This window comes from Pteropus alecto, unplaced genomic scaffold (assembly GCF_000325575.1).
Source record: "Pteropus alecto unplaced genomic scaffold, ASM32557v1 scaffold3, whole genome shotgun sequence".
Taxonomy (NCBI): domain Eukaryota; kingdom Metazoa; phylum Chordata; class Mammalia; order Chiroptera; family Pteropodidae; genus Pteropus; species Pteropus alecto.
The window spans coordinates 2,043,870-2,054,717 of record NW_006442484.1 but is presented as its reverse complement, the minus strand read 5'-3'; the positions used below and the strand labels follow the sequence as shown (position 1 = coordinate 2,054,717).

The 10,848-nt window shown below is 49.0% G+C and overlaps 1 protein-coding gene across 1 annotated transcript in view; it reads left to right on the top strand.

The window, feature by feature from the left end:
• Positions 1 to 462: 462 nt before the first annotated feature.
• Positions 463 to 10,848, top strand: part of RUNX1 (runt related transcription factor 1) — a 228,218-nt gene continuing 217,832 nt past the window's right edge. Inside the window, exons 1-2 of the mRNA XM_025039570.1 lie at positions 463 to 731; positions 859 to 976. Coding sequence (XP_024895338.1) covers positions 919 to 976 — 58 coding nt within the window. The 5' untranslated portion in view covers positions 463 to 731; positions 859 to 918. The remainder of the gene's footprint in view (positions 732 to 858; positions 977 to 10,848) is intronic.

The window sequence follows — 10,848 nt, the reverse complement described above, 5'->3', positions numbered from 1 at the left end:
AGACTCCCATGCGAATGTTTCCTTTTCTTTCTTTTCTTCCTTCTGTAGTTTCATTTACGTCGTGACCATCTTTCCCAGGAGCTGAATTCTCCAGAGCTGATGCCCAGCACCTCAAAAGATGGGATCCACAGCCTGTCTGAGCAGCAGCCTGATGCCAGGGTAGAATTACTATTGAATAAGCAGCAATGAAATCTTAATCAAAATAATCGGTAGTTCCAAAAACCACAAATAACAACAGCAGGACCCGAGTCGTACTAAATCGGCAAAGACCACTGGTATAATAAGAGACTGAGTCACTTTTTTCTGCAGTGGCTCTCTTGCAATGTCTACTGGGCTATTTTCTTGCACAGCCTGGGGGAGGCAGGTGGAGGGAAGACGGGCCTTGCTCAGAAAGTAAAAAAAAAAAAAAAAAAAAAAAATTGACATCATGGAGGTCACATGATTGGCAAGAACCAATTAAGAGGAGTTGTGGAAAGGGGAACAGTTAAATTTGTAATTTGGGTTGTGTGAAAACTTCTTTGGGCCTCATAAACAACCACAGAACCACAAGTTGGGGAGGCTGGCAGTGTCAGGAGTCTAAGCTCGACACAGTGGTCAGCAGCAGGACGAATCACACTGGCTGCAAACCACAGGGTTTCACAGAGTGGTGAGCATCATCAACCCGCAGCCAAGACACCGCTTTTTTTTTTTTTTTTTAATCTTTAACAATTTGAATATTTGTTTTCGCAAAGGTACATCTTTCATAGGGCTCAGGGAGCCCCAGAGGTACCAAAGGCAGAGGAAGGAGGGGAGAGTTGTCGGGAACCATGGCTAAGGGTGAGGTTAAAACAGTGACCTTTCTTGGTTTTCATTCCTAAGGTAAAAGAAATCATCGAATCCCCAGCCTTCAGAAGAGGGTGCATTTTTCAGGAGGAAGCGATGGCTTCAGACAGCATATTTGAGTCATTTCCTTCATACCCACAGTGCTTCATGAGAGGTGAGTACACGCTGGTCTTTTAATATCTACTTTAGCTCGGCTTTGCAGATAACGAAATGGCAGCCTGTTGTACCTCGGTGCAGATGGACCCGGCCGATCCCCCCCGTCTGTGTGGTGGGAGGCATTCAAACTCGGGCGTATGGTTACAAAGCTATTAGATTACTTATTCATCAGATGGCAGCTCTTCAGAAATGTTTTAATAAATACTTAGTTAAGCTGTCGAAGTGTTCAGTCGGTGCGTGAAAACTTTGTCAAGTACAAGTAAGTTTGGCTGCTCCTGATTAAAGTCCCGGAGATTATAAAGCTTTCATGTAGCTCTCGGGGTTTTATTTTGCTGTCCCTTGCCCGGAATGACAGCAGCTGAGTTCTCCTGAATTCAGCGTGCTGTCTGAGCCACACTCCAGCCTGCCCCGGGGTTTAGAGGCGCATGCACAGCCGGCCAGGAGGGCTGTGCCTGCGTGGGGCGGAGGCGGAGGCGGAGGTAGGCTCACAGATGGGCATTGGACTTCATGGCATGGGACTTCAGGGACAAAGTGGCCACCCGGTTGTCCCGAAGAGGCGGAGAATGCAGGAGCCGGGCAGATTTGTCTAGGTCGAAAATACCGGGATGAGGTTGTGTTGTGTTGTTCCTTGTGGTCTCAGTGGAAAGAGGCAGCCGGCATCTTTCAAGAGAAAGGGAGGGGTCTCTGTCACAAAGAGGAATAAAGAAGTTTCCTAAGTCATACGTTGTCTCAACTTAAGCCATTAGATTGCAGGATTCCTGAGAGAGCAGCTAGTGTGGAAAACGTGTCTGCATTTTTGCAACCAGCCTCTTGAAATGTGCAAAGCTGCAGAGGTGAGCGTGAGTGTGAAAGTGTGTGTGTGTGTGTGTGTGTGTGCATGCTCCTTCTGTGTATCTTGGTGGGAAAAGAAGGCTGTGCTTAAAACAACAAAAATAACGAAGATGTCAGGGAGGTGTTGCACGGCGTCCGGGCATGCACTTCGGCTGTCGCCTGTGGAGCGTGGCTGGTTTGGCAGAGCCGGGACGGAGTGCGGTGGGTCGGGGGAATAATGAATCTGCTGGCTACGAACTCTTGCACGCACCCAAATAGTCTCTGTGACTCATTACTGATTCATACAGCCAAGTGAGCAGGAGAATGCAGAGGGCTGCCAGCCACTTTGTCACAACAAATGCTATCGTGAATGCCACAGAGTCGCTGTATTGCTGGGTCCCTGAAATTTAAACACTTGACAAAGATGCGTGTGTGTGTGTGTGTGTGTGTGTGTGTGTGTGTGCGTGTGTGCGTTCGGGTGTGGGGGGAGGAGTTGAGGAGAAGGGGAAGAAAGCAAGTCATTACCCGATTCAAAGCTTCAAATTAAAGGGTTTTCGAGCGCTTCTTTCACGGGCAGCTGAGGAACTTTCGGTGACGTTGAATCATGCTCCGTGTGAGTCACGCACCCGCTGCAGCGCTGGGCTCAGCAGAGGCGCTGGCCGGTGGCGAGGCGCTGCGATCGGCTCCCTCTCGGTGTTTCCTCCGGGCCACTCACAAGCGAAGGAAGCAATATGTGTAAAATAACAGAAAAGAGATCTTCCTGCCTTTACTTGCTTTCGACACCCTCCCCTCCCCCCAACAATTATTGTTTCCTATGCTATCAACTCAGGAAGACAGAGTCAGGAAATTTCAAAGCATTTCACCGGGCAATAGATTGGATTTTGCTGTGTGGTGCTGGCCTGCCTTCTGTCCTTACCGGTCAGCCAGCAAAGATAATGGGAGGCCTGATGGCCTGCACAGACACGGGGAAAGACAAGGACCCTGGCCCCTAACACAGCCCCACAGCTCCCGCGCCCAGTGGACGGTCACCCTGCCGCCCCAGGCTGGGGACTAGGAGCAGCTAGTGTTCCAGGCAGCAGTGGGCAAAGGGCTCAAGACCCCAACCCAGACTCAGAAGGACTGGTGCAGAAAGGTCTTTTCATCCCTCCCTCTCGGTAAAAGAAACTCAGGGCCTTTCATAATCTCTAACACAATGATATCATCTTGAGATTTCATTTCAGAGATCCAAAGAGAAACCTTAGCACCGCTTTCTGGGGCCGGAGGGGTGGCAAGATGTCATTGCTTTGGGTACCATCTGGGACATGGCCTCGGCGCCTGATGCTGGGCGGTCAGCATCCTCTCCAGCACACCGTTCTCTCTCCGAGTTCTCGCTCCGCTTCCGTGGCCCGGCCACCAGCCGCGCTCGCGGCTGTGGTCATTTCTTGCTGCCTGTAATCCATAGCATGTGCTCCATCCCCAGCCGCAGCTAGAGGGGAAAATGTCTTGTTTTCTTCGGCCTGGGATGGTGCTTTATCAGTCCATGCAGTTCTCACAGAAGGAAATCCACTCTGGGCGAGATACCCATGGGGAAACTGGGGGGAAAGAGAGCTGTGGGACCCAACCCACCATTCAAACGTTTCACGGGGCAATCGATCTGGAGCCTTCTGTGAGCGAGGCAAGTGAGAGTCTGCGAGGCTGGCATGCAAAACGCGTGTGGTCTACCACAGAGAATGCCATCTCTGTCCTGCCCCACCGCACCGAGCTCTCGCTTCGTTCGCTGAGGCAGGAGGACGAGACGGGATGAAAATTCCCTGGGATCGTCACCCAGGCTTCGCGTCACGAAATTCTCGCAGAGCCCGGCCTCGGGTCCCGCCGCGAGCTGCATGCAGCATGTCACCCCCAAAGAGCTGCGGTGGGCGTGGAGGGGGAAAGCAGGGGCGCAGACGGAGTTTTGCAAAACGCCTCAGGTAGCCTTGCTCTTAGAAGTGGCTTAGTGGTCTGTGCGAAGCCTGAATGCTAATATGCCTCGGAGTTCCTAGAACCACAGGTAGAAATCTCAGCGAGGCTGCCGCTTCGCGCCGCCTGCTCTCAGAGGCCTCTTTCAAAGGGAATTACAGAAGACACACGTTCGCGGCCCAGCGTGTGAAGTGGGCGTCTCGGTGAGCGCCAGTTTGCCGCTGTTTCCAGAAAAATATTTGTGAAGATGCTCCTTCTGGCTCCACTGAATATTTAAGGTCATGGAAAGAGCGTAGGCTAATCCAGGTATCGGACACAGTGTGAAATCCATATTATTTTTCTTGGGCCGCCATGAAAAAGTCCCACGGTCTGGGTGGCTTGGATGATGGAAATGGATTGTCTCATGATTATGGAGGCTGGACGCATTGAGAGTCCTTCGCAACTTTATTATCTCAAGGGCTTCGAGGGGTCAGCAGCGCTGGCTTCTTCTGAGGCCTCTCTCCTTGGCTTGAAGGTGACAGTCTTCTCTCCCTGTCACTGCCTGGTCTTCCCTCTGTGCATTTCTGTGACCCGATCTCCTCTTCTTATAAGGACACTGGTCATATTCTGTCACAACCCACCCTAATCACCTCATTGAGACTTCATTACCTCTGTAATGACCCAATCTCTACATGTGGTCACATTCTGAAGCCCTGGAATTTAGAACTTCGAGATGTAAATTTAGGGGCAAACACAATTCAATCCATTGCAGGGTGTCTTAGCAAATCTGACTCCCCCTGTCCCACAAGGAAACTCTACTTTTCTTAGGTGGTCTGCTGGGTGTGGGAGAGTCAGACCTTAATACCCGCTGTGTGAAATGGAGCCTCGCATTCTTAAACCGCCCACGCCTTTTGAAACTGAGAAGAAAAAAAAAAAAAAAAAGGTGTTAAAAATCTATCTCGACTCATAATTATACCCTTTGCCATTTAGTCCCTTCACACGCTCAGAACGCTTTGAAAATGACAAAGCCATTTGGAAATGTTTAAAGTTTTAAAAGAGCAAAAAAGCAGCTCCCAAAAGAAGTCACTGCCGCGGCTTTGCTTCCTCCAGCGGGAGTGCCCCTGTCATTCAGAACCCTCCCTTAGAAGCGCTCTACCAAAGCGGGTGGAAAGCTGTCCACAGGAGCCACACGCCTGCCCGCACACCAAGTGCAGGCACCTCGAGCAGCCGGGAGCTGAAGCCTCATCAGAAGTAGCAGCTGACCCAGGATCTAAAAGGCAAGAAGCTGTTAAGTGGTTTCGGAAGCAAATGAGCAGCTAGGAGATGCTTCTGTTCTCTTGAAATACATCTGAAATTTGCGCTCGGAGAAGACCTGCCCCTTTGCTGGGGCTGAGGAAGGCTCCAGGGTCACCACACGCAGGAACTTTCACAGAGAAGCCAGGGACGGGTGAGTGTCAGTCTAGAGGAAAGAGCCCCAGAGGGAATGAGAGCAGCCACTACTAGCAACGGCAGGGCCGGCGGTCTGCAGGGGTGGCCCTCCCTTTCCTATCCCTTTTCCTGGCTTTTGTCAAACAGCATAAAGTGAGTTTCCTCATTGGCCTCGGTCTCCTCCTCTATAAAACAAGGAGAGCAGTAGGACCTGTCTTTAAAGTAGCCGCATGGACAGATTAAATAGCTGTGTGACATGGTTCGCAAGGTCATAAAAATGGCACGGTAGATATTAGCTACGGCTCTTGATGTTCAGTTATTTAAGAGGTCACTTGGTCAAACTCTGTCCACTCTAGGCAAGGTGTTGTGACGCCCTGAAGGACACTGGAGGAGGATCCCTAAGGAGAGTAACATGAGGGTTAGGGAAGGAGATGGTGTGCAGGTTAGAAACCAGGAGGAGAGGGAAGGGTGGCCCAGGCGGAGGTGGGGGACACCTGGACGAAGGTAGAGGGGCGGGAACCCCAGCGGGGATGGGAGGTGGTCAGTAAAGCAGCCCACCTGATGAATATGTAAAGTAGATGGGCTTTTTCAACCTCCCGTCATCCTTCCCCTCCTTGTAAGTTTCCATAACGAAGACGGCGAAAGAGAGAGGGCTCTTTATGTAACTGGCCGCGTTCCGCTTTAAAACATCGAGGCTAACTGGGGCACGTTGTAACATGTGCCTGGACGGATGTTTCTCCTCGTCGGGAGTCCACGTGGAGCTTTATCTTCCTAAAGGCCCTTCTTAATGAAAAAGCCATTTTGCCCTTTGAGCCACGCACAGGTTCTCCGGGCTCCGAGGGACGACCCACTTCTGTGCACCCTCAGTGACATTTTGATCACATCCCTTGTCTAGCCCAGAAATGCTGGCAGCCCAGGCTGCCTGCCCCATTGGGGGCGGGAGGGGCCTGTACAGGAAACTCAAGCAAATTTCTCAGCTTCTCAGGTAACTTCCTAGTGACCTAGATGAGTCATTCGATGTCTGCGTCACGTGAAAGGGGCTCATAACGTTCTGGAGGAGCTTGCCTCCAGATTTCAAAGTTCCTCTCGGAACCCCTCAGAGAGAGGTGTCATAAAACGCATCGCACATGTCCCCAGTTTAACGACACGAAGCGGCAATTTTTTATTACTTAATTTTCTGATAGGAAATAGTTATCCTACCATTTCACACATGTGTGCCAAGCATTTTCCCACGTCATCTCAGAAAATGTTTTCCAACTCCCATTCTTCAGAGAACTCTCCAGAAGCTGCTCTGCTGCCTAAACAGATGTTTGAAGCTGCGAAAACACTTTTCCTGTAACTCTTTTTTTCTTGAGCTCTCCTGTCCCTTCTCCTGGGTGCCACCAATCACCTACGTTAGCCTTTTGATTGAGTAAAATAAGCCTCCAGTGACGTGTTGTTCTTGCCTGTTTTCCCTCCAGAAAAAAAAAAAAAATGATAACCGTGACGCCCCAGAGTACTAGAAAGGGAGCATTTCTTTTAAGAGTTTTGCAGACCGTGAACGTAATCAGGGAGTGCTTCGGGGGATTCCTGAACACTAAACAGAGTTCGAAACCTCATGTCACCTTTCACGTGCTGGAAAAGTGTGCTTGGACCCTCTCCCGGTTTGCACAGACTTCCGTCTTTGCTGGAGCGATGACTCTCGTACCCCGTTGGCTTTCGGCTTCTCTCTCTCTCTCCCTCTCTCCCTCTCTCTTGATAACACCGAAGGATGCCAGAGAAGGGAAGGAAGCAGCTAAGTTGGAAAAATAAACCGTGTATCCCAAAGACAATTGAAACGATGCCTTTTATGACAGTGACATGAGCCTAAGCTCTTGCTAGCGTTTAATCGGTGAGAATTATGTTTGGCTGCAGACCACACAGAAAGGAAAATCAGGCCTCTGTGGCTTAAGCAGCCAGACATGGGTCTGTCTCAGATGACAGACGGTTCAGAAGTAAGTAGCCCCAGGCAGGTACGGTGGGGTCAGGATGTTACTACGTTTAGGTTCCACCACACTGCACCTGTGGCGAGCTGGCCCGCGCCTCAGATCTGTCCAGGCAGGAAGGAGATGGGAGGCCTCCAACCCTTCTCCTGTGGGGCTCTGTCTTTCTACTCAGGAGAAGAAGCCCTTCTCTGCAAGCTTCTCCTTACATATCTCGTAGGCCAGACCTGGCTGGAAGGTGCCTAGGACAATGGGGTCGTCACTTTCCAGCCCTTAGAGCAGAGGACAGCGGAGAGGAAAATGGTTGGGACGGATGTCGTGCAGCCCAGTGGGCCACCTGCCGTGACAGCAAAGGCTGTTTCTAGGCCAACTGTGCTTTCCCGGTAATATTGTGTCTCATTTGCTTTCCGTGTCAGTGGTTCTTTGAAAACACATGCAGAGAAAGTCTGAGTTCTTCCTTTGGTCCTTCTTGGAAGTTGCAGATGGATGCTAGAGGGTGGGAGAAGGGATATTTGTTCTTGATTTACTGAAAGCGAAACAGGCAGAGAATTGGATGGGGTGGGGCAGGGAGCTGGTTAAATGGGAGTCGAGGTCACACCGGCTTTCAGTGTCGAGGCCCAGAATCGCATTGGACTCTTCCGCAGTGTGAGAACGGGGAAGCGCACAGCCTCGAGTGTAAGGGCACCACACCCGGCTGGGGGTGCCGTCTCCATCAGTACCTGGGACCTGGGTCTTTTTCTTACTCCCCCACCCTTTTGAATTCCCAACACCTCTTGGCCCAACACCTTAAATTGTTTTTTTAAAGAGAATTCCTTTCTACAGAATTTCTTAAGGGAAACTTTTTTTTTTTTAACCTAAAGATGTTTTTATCTTTGATATGAATATGACAACCAGATAATAAGCCTCTATCTAGGAGATAGAACACGTATTCACACCTGTGTTTCCGCAAGTTACAGATTACTTTTGCTTTGTAATTACTGGCCCTGTCTACTTCCTGAGTCTGACTGTCGATAGATCTTCCTGCAAGTCAATGCCTCATTAAAGAAAAGAAAAAAGATTCTGTGTTTTTCCTGAAATAAGAAATAATATAAATTTTTCACTTTGGCTGCAAGATCGGTGTTCATTTAGACAACCGTTGACTTTGTGTATGGCACTGCCCTCCTGGCCCGCGGTCCTTAAGCGTTTATTTTCAGATGGGTTTCTTTTTAAACAGTGAGCTCTCCCCGACATTTTAGAGGCCCCCAAAGTCACCAAAAATAGAAATCTCAGTTGGCGAGTTGGGCTTGTTGAACAGCTCTGCCGATTTCAAGACTGATGCTCCTTTGTGTAAACTCGCGGCCCATGCTAAATTGATTCTAAGTCCAGAGCTCAACGCGTCAAGCCTTGACACCACGTCCACTGGGGGAGAGACGTAGGTGGCTCTGATGTTTTGCAAAGCTTATGCCTTACCTTCTTTGCCAGACACCCAGCTTCTACTCCTAGTTTTTTAGATGTCTCTCCGTGAAGACTATGGCTCCTGAAAAGGAGTCAGAGAAAGAGCCATAGTCTTTTCTGCTCTCTGATGGAGAATGAAATGGAAAGATGTGAGCGGTAAATCAAAGAGAGCCTGGAAGCACCACCACCACAAAGCAGGCTCCGTTTCCATCTCTCCTTGGCAGCTACACTGCTCCTGATCAGCCCTTGAGTTCTTCTGCAAATGTGTAAGATTTCAGATAGTGTTTAGTAGACCCTAAAGAAAGATCTAGAAAATATCGCAGGCATCAGCTTGCCAGATAGGGGTAAGTTAAAAAGAACAAACGACCGCCAGAATCCTGAGCGCACTGCACGCTAGTCCGTGGCCACGCGCCATTGTGGGGTGAGTCTTTAAGGGAGGCTGACAGTGTGGTCGATGCTGCCCTCTCATCACTCAATGTAGGAGCCATTTTTTCTTTTTTTTCTAAGCAAAACATTTTAACATGTAGAGCCTTTGATGTTTACTTTTTATTACAGCTCTGAAATGTTCAAAAGGGAGCGGAGATTAACTAAAAGACATTAGTTGGGGTGCCATTTTTCCAGTAGCGGCTTTAATGCCAACCACAGTTCGCTGCACTTTATTGCCCAGCTTCTGTTTGCACTTTGAACTGCGTACGCCAAGCCCCTCGTTCCCCACCATCTGCAGGCTGCATCTGTGCAGCCCCGTTTCCCTCGCTAACAGTCACAGCTGAACTTGACATTAACCCACTTTGAAAGTGTATAATTCATAAAATCTGAAACTGCACATAGACACGTAAAACCCATGCGAAGGTCGGGAGGAATGACAGAAGGGGGAAAAGTGGCCGTATCCTTCAGAAGCTTGCTCTCTTGTCTCAGCCCTTTTAAGTGCTGGCGTATGGAACGTGGTGGGAACGGGCAAAACGAAATCACATAGGCATTGACAGGTTTGAACAGAAACTCTCTCTGCTGTTTTATTATATTGAATCCACTGTTTAGAAAGATCAGAATGACTATTACTCTCTCAAAGTCCTAGAGGAGAGGAACGATTATTAAACCACCTTAAACAAACATGAGGACTGCAAAGGGTGTGGAGTCGTATAAAGAAGTACCATGCCAACAATGGAAATTCTGTTCAACTGCCAATCATCCTACTGCATACATCATTACTTCAAACAAACAAACAAAAAAAAAGCAATGCCTCCCATATGCATCCCTCTAGGTTATGTTCAAAACAAAGGGATAATTGTATCGTAGAGGTGGATGAATCTGTTTGAATAACAAATGAACTATAGTCGTATGAGCTATGAAATGTCCTATTTGATGCTTTCTAAGTTGTATGTTTTCTTGAAATGTCCTATTTGATGCTTTCTAAGTTGTATGTGTGGGTATGTTTTCTATATGTAGTTTTATACACACACACACATGATATAGTTATACACACACACACACACACACACACAGACATAGTTTTATACAGTTCAGTTGGCATCTGAAACTATATAACTTTAAATATATTATTATTTTGGTCAGAGTGATTTTAGATAACTCTCTGACTGAAGGCACCAGAGATATAGTCACTTACCAAGGTCCCACAGCTGGCACTGCCTGAGTCGGACTAGGAACTGGGTCAGCTTGGCTCCTGCCCCCTCGAGTTTTGCAGACGCTGGACTTAGGTGGTTGATTGTACTCAAGAGTCTGAATAATTAGTGGACACCTCTCCCAATTCTCCTTAATCGTTCTTCGCATGGCTGAGACACCACAGCCCTTATAGGTAAATCCCCTTGTGTATGGGGAAACACTAAGCAGAACGGTTTCCAGGCAGCCCACAGCCCTTCAGAGTTTCCTTAGGTGAAAATTAGGGGTGAAGTCGCATTGACAAGAGCTTCCACCGCCCTGGTACAGTTACGATGTTCTGTCACCCATGAACTTACCGCTGCCCTTAGGTGAGCACCCAGCATGCACCGGCTGTACCCCGTGGGCAACGTTATGGTTAACCAGCCTGGTTTTGATGACAGTCTCTGGTGAAATCTAAACAACCAGAACAGCAAATGTGCGTGCTCATGCAGAGGGGTGCAGAGACAGCCTCGGTCAAGACTGACGGCCTCCCGCTCTCAGAGGAGCCCTTGGGAAGTGGGAAGAGGCTGTCTTCGAGCAAGGTCAGAACCCAGACTACAATTCCCATCAGAGATGCAGGTCCTCACAGCACTCCTGATTTTCAAAGCTTTCTCAGGAGAAATAAAGCGTTCTCTCTCTCTCTCTCTCTCTCTCTCTCTCTCTCTCTCTC